The 5,284-nt window shown below is 31.4% G+C and overlaps 1 protein-coding gene across 1 annotated transcript; it reads right to left on the bottom strand.

The window, feature by feature from the left end:
- Positions 1-740: 740 nt before the first annotated feature.
- LOC102617901 (uncharacterized) lies at positions 741-2,451 on the bottom strand. The gene is made up of 5 exons (XM_006466614.4): positions 2,289-2,451; positions 2,137-2,189; positions 1,382-1,558; positions 1,187-1,267; positions 741-1,087 (listed from the first exon to the last, which is right to left on the bottom strand). The coding sequence occupies exons 1-5, from the start codon at positions 2,346-2,348 to the stop codon at positions 925-927; spliced, it is 534 nt and encodes a 177-aa protein (XP_006466677.1). The 5' UTR covers positions 2,349-2,451; the 3' UTR covers positions 741-924.
- Positions 2,452-5,284: the final 2,833 nt, after the last annotated feature.

Genomic DNA, 5,284 nt, shown 5'->3' with positions numbered 1-5,284 from the left:
TGCCTGCTTCTTATATTTGAAATAGAACAATCCAACTCTCGAGTGAAAACTTCACCACTTCCATCAAATAATTCAATACATTTCTACTTCACCACCATATAATCTATTGTATATATTTTTGAATACTTGTATTATGTTCTGTTTGTTTTTTCGCTTATAATTTCTATTGGGGGCCTTGTTCCCACATTCTGAATTGCATCTTGATGTTGTTAATTTGTAGCGTCATGAGAATCAAAAGGTTCATACAGCAAAGCCCATGATCCCCTACCCTAGGAAATTTCTGTTGGACAGCTTATACATGCCAGCCAATCCCCAAACGAATGATATGAACGATGTCTAGAGATTTCTGCAATGGAATATCCAACATCATTTATCGTGCAAATGTCTGAGCGAGAGAACTCTTGAGACCCTTCCTTAGGCATCAACTAACACGTCCTCCGTGTCTCAGAGGCCAGAAGCAAGTTTCTGTAACAGGATGTCTGCATATTAACATCCACTTTCCATTGAAAAAAAATGCACCAAGTATATATATTGAAATCTTTTTGGGTTATTTGATTGTCCATATTGCTCGTTTGTGAATTTTGACGGCTACGCTTTCCTTAATATATATATATATATTTTTAAAAAAAGCCAGTACTGGGGAGTTCTGCCGCTTGTAGTACATTTTAAGGCCAACAAAGACAAGCGAGGGCCCAATTTTAATCAGCGCCGAATCTCTTGCAAGATACCATTGTCTGAAGTGGGGAACAAAGTAACCACTTTGGATATAACTCATTTTAACAAACAATCTTAAGTACAATAATGCAATTACCAACACTAAAACAAATTTCAGAAAATCTTGGTGCTGGAGCTATTGGACAAGCCATCCCATATTAGCTTCAATGACTGATTAACTGAAGAATCAACACCCAAGTTTGTCATTTTTCACTTTAACAAGCCAGAAGAAGAAAGGAGGCGAAGTGCTTGGTTAGAGTTGTTCAGAACCGCAGACGACCTTGACACCTGCATTTTCCTTTTCTTTAGGAACTCCAAGGATCTGTTTAAGCATTCGGGAGGAGGAATATCATTCAAAACAACAGGTTCTGACCTGCAAATCGAAGTTAATGAACAAAATATTAAATTTCAATTGTTTTTTAACCAAAAAGAAACTTTCTTCCATCATCAAGGAAGGAACAAGACCCTTTACCCTGCACTTTTCTTTTTCTTCTTCCTTGAAGTAGGTTTCACCTCAGCCTTCTCATCTTCAGAATCTGAAAAGAAAACTTGTCTGAAGAAAGACAACCTCTTAGTTAGTATGTAGCAGCTAACAGAGTAGAAAACTCAGTGCATGTGCATGCCACAAATACAGACACACAAATGGGAGAGAGATGGGGCATCATACTTCTCTTGAGCGGCAAGCATTTCAACAATGTCACTCGGAAGCATCCCCGCTCTACCCAAAGACTCATTTTCTGGCTCGATTTTGGCTACATCTCGGATGCCTTCACCTACTTTTGAAGGTCGTGATGTTTTCCTTTGAGCCCATAGTCTCCGACGTTCCTTTCCCTCACGAAGAATTCTGTGGAAAGATGCATAACAAGATTCAGTAAATAAATCTTTTAGGGCAAAACCATCAGTTTAACAATTATCTTTTAGAAAAGAATTTCAAACCACAATACAAATCTGACAGGCCTTAGCATTGGCAAAGAAAGAAACAACAATCAGAATTATGAACTAGCAAGCTTTCAAAATTTCATTCTAAATCCAGATGTTAGGAAGTAAATTAAAAAAAAAAAATCAGGCTGATTCCATTCCATCATCACCTATGAACACTTGCCTCCACCAGAAAGACAGTAAATAGCTTATACAGAACATCGGTCTTCCATGTCATTTGACCCCATAATAAAGCCAGGAAAAACAAGTTCATGGCTCAAATTTACAGCACCCCGCATGTGCCGTATTATATTATTTGGCGCTAAAATCTCTATAAACGCAGTTCATCTACTGACCTAAACTTCTCTTCTCTGCGTAATGTCGGCTACACAATAAATGACCTTTGCACCATTCAATTTTTTTAAAAATAAATAAATTATCGAACCCCACTACGTTCACAATCTACAGAACTGATAACTTATTTTGCATTTACTTTTCTCCTACCTGGCTTTGTTTTCTTTCTGGACTTTTCGTATCTCCTCGTCTTGCTGCAACCCCTGCCCATATTTTTAACTCTGGTTAGTAATAATAAAAACAAATTTCAAATAATAAAATTCTTATTTTTACACCAATAAACAAAGAAATAAAAACCACACCTGCTCGGCTGTGAGCTCCTCGGGCTCATCCGAGTCATTATCTTCTTTCTCCGACGACATTCTCAATTCTCAAATCTCAAACCCCCTCTCTGAAACGAAAGACATTGAAGCTAGGGTTAACTGCTTAAGGTGCCAGTTAGTTTTGTGGTGTTTTTGATTGGGCTGGCCTGGCCTATTTCAACACTTTCAGAAAAGCCCACTCATCTCAACTAACTCAATTTAAGGCCCACGATGGCTTTTATTCATTAAACCCTGATTTTTTATAAAACAAATCATATAATAAACTCATGGTGCCATTGCTAGCTTGCCTTATACTATATTGTATTGCGTTAAAACATTATTTTTATATAAATTCATACTTTATTATAATTTTTAGTTGCATTGTATTGCATTAAGAAAGTAGTTAGTATAATGAAAGGAGCATAAAATAAATCCATGTGGGGATGATTTAAACTATATTGTATTAAAGTTGTTCATATTTTAACTTTAATCATTTTACTTTTATTATTCAATAACTTATAATAAATTTATATTTATATTTAAATAAAATTTGATTTTAAATAATGATGTAAAATATTAATAAACCTGGACATTTAACAAATAAATGATAATACATTATTTTACTTTTACTGTATAAAGTTGTTTTAATTATTTTACTTGAAACATGTAAAAAGTATTTTAATTATTTAATCATTTATTATTTACCAAGATACTAAATTTAAATTAAATAATCATATTCGACATCAACAAATGAAAGTTACTTTATAATTAAATTAAAATTTTATATTATATTGTTTTATAATATAATATAATATAAGTTATATTTTATTATACAATAATGTCGGATTATAATATATTATATTTATAATTATATTATGTCATAATCATATGCCAAGACTACGGGTAACGTACGCCGATCTTTTGTCAAGTATTTAATCACTAAATCTTATGACCGAAGACGGGCATGTGCTGAAACAAATAGACTGGCACATCTTGGTTAATTAACAACTAACATTTTTGTGGAACAAAATTAGCCAGTGAGAAGGTTCTAAGGTGCGAACAAATAATTGGTTACCAAATTGATTAAGAAATTTTGGTCCTTAATTAATTATGAGACTCATACAAAACCCAGAAAAACAAATTCAAGATGAGAACTCAACCCCCAAACAAAAGATCAAAATTCAAAGTATTTCTTTGTTTCGTTCGGCATAGATTTTCAAATTGAATTTTTGTTAGCCGAGATTTTGAAAATAAAACTTAAAAAAAAAAATCGAAATAGTTGTTTAATTGTTAATGAAAACTTTTATTAAAAAATTTTAAAATTATTTTAACAGACAAGTTTTTTAAGGTTATATTATGAAATGAATAAAATAAGAGTTTCACATAAATAAAAGATGTTTTAAATATTTATGACTGTTAAATAAATTATACCAAACAAACACTTATACTCTACTGTTGAATTTAAAATTTACGAATATTTTTCATTAAATTTATTGGGTTTAGAATAAATTTTTTTACGGCAAATAGCCTGCACCCTTACTCAATATTTTCTAGTTTTCTTTAACAAAATAAACATCATGTAGCTCGGGCAGAAGTAGCAGCTGTTAATCTGGCATTTAGATTGCAAACGATGCAGAGTTGCTCCCTCAAACCGATTGCAATATGTAGTTGATTTTGTGTTATATAAGAAGAGGGGTAGAACTGAAATCTTTTGGACTATTGTGGATATTCAGAAAAAATAAATAAATAAAAAAGATGCAGAGTTAACAATACGGTTGAAATTTAGGGAGATCATAATGCAATTGCTCATACTTTAGTTAAGATAAACTCATGTTTGGAAGAATTAATGGGGTGTTTATTTCTAGTCCAACCAACGTCATTACGAAACTTCGGATTGTACGTGAAACATCGAGCCATTTTCAGAAGTTCTAGTGATCTCAAATTGTTCATCACAAGATCGATAGCCCAATTAGTTAGTGTATTATCGTGGAAGCTATAGATTCATTAAAAATTCCAAGTACAAGAGGATATAGTTCATTTGGAATAGGGGATTGAGGTGCATAGTTAAAATTATAAAATGTATATGTATGTGTATATATATATATTAGTCTTCGCAAGAGAAAGAAACAATTGTACAATCAAACATGTACATTTTGGCGTAGAGGGATCGCAAGAGGCTTGACCAGCTACCTTGTTGTAATTAAGTTTGGTCAAAGAATTATTGCCAAAATGGATGATGCTTCTCTTGGAAATTTCGCATGAAACTCTCATGAGTAGCGGGTCAGTTAAGCTATTTGCAGTTTTCAAATGATTCAGACGTTCAGTAAGGGAGTCTATTTGTCTTATTTATGACTTCTAGTTACTGCTGATTTCATTTGACTATATATATATATATATATATAATCATTCTTTAGCAAGTGCGTCTTCATTTTAGTAAATTAAAGATACTAGTAAAAAATAAAAAATACAAAATTTAAATTATTAACAGATAAAAAATATAAATTTCAATACACAAATTGAAAAAAAATATATAATTTTTAATATATTAAAGTACGTGTTCTTTTATATTTTAATTACAGCCTCACACTAATAAATTAAATAAGGATGCCCTGGTTGCATGGGGCAAATATGGTATCTTTCGGAGGTCATAATCTGAGCCACATGTGTCTATTTTGAGGGTTTGAAAATTATGATGAGAATACTGCTTTTGCCATTTTGCACCATGTTCAAATTAGAAATTTTACTTTTTTTCTAGTCATTTTTCAGTTTTAAGATATTTTCTTAATTATTTTAGGTTATATTTTTTATTTTTAGATATCGGATTTGAACACCACTTGTTTTACTTTTCTTATTTTGATTAAGAGAATTTTATTATAACATAATATTTAAAATTTGTCTATTTTTATAAATTTATAATATTTAAAGTTATTATATAAAGGGCCCAAAACCTTAGTTTTGTTAATTCATACTTATTCAATAAACTTAATTATTCAAAA

Source organism: Citrus sinensis, chromosome 7 (genome assembly GCF_022201045.2).
Source record: "Citrus sinensis cultivar Valencia sweet orange chromosome 7, DVS_A1.0, whole genome shotgun sequence".
Taxonomy (NCBI): Eukaryota; Viridiplantae; Streptophyta; class Magnoliopsida; order Sapindales; family Rutaceae; genus Citrus; species Citrus sinensis.
The sequence above is the reverse complement of the archived record's forward strand: the minus strand, read 5'-3'. Positions and strand labels throughout refer to the sequence as shown.

Bases quoted from the DNA above. Each gene is read 5' to 3' on its own strand.
- LOC102617901 (XM_006466614.4), bottom strand. From the start codon at position 2,348: ATGTCGTCGGAGAAAGAAGATAATGACTCGGATGAGCCCGAGGAGCTC. The intron at 2,190-2,288 runs GTGTGGTTTTTA...AAATATGGGCAG, and splicing joins AGGAGCTCACAGCCGAGCAG to GGGTTGCAGCAAGACGAGGA. The intron at 1,088-1,186 runs GTAAAGGGTCTT...TTCGATTTGCAG, and splicing joins AAGAAAAAGAAAAGTGCAGG to GTCAGAACCTGTTGTTTTGA.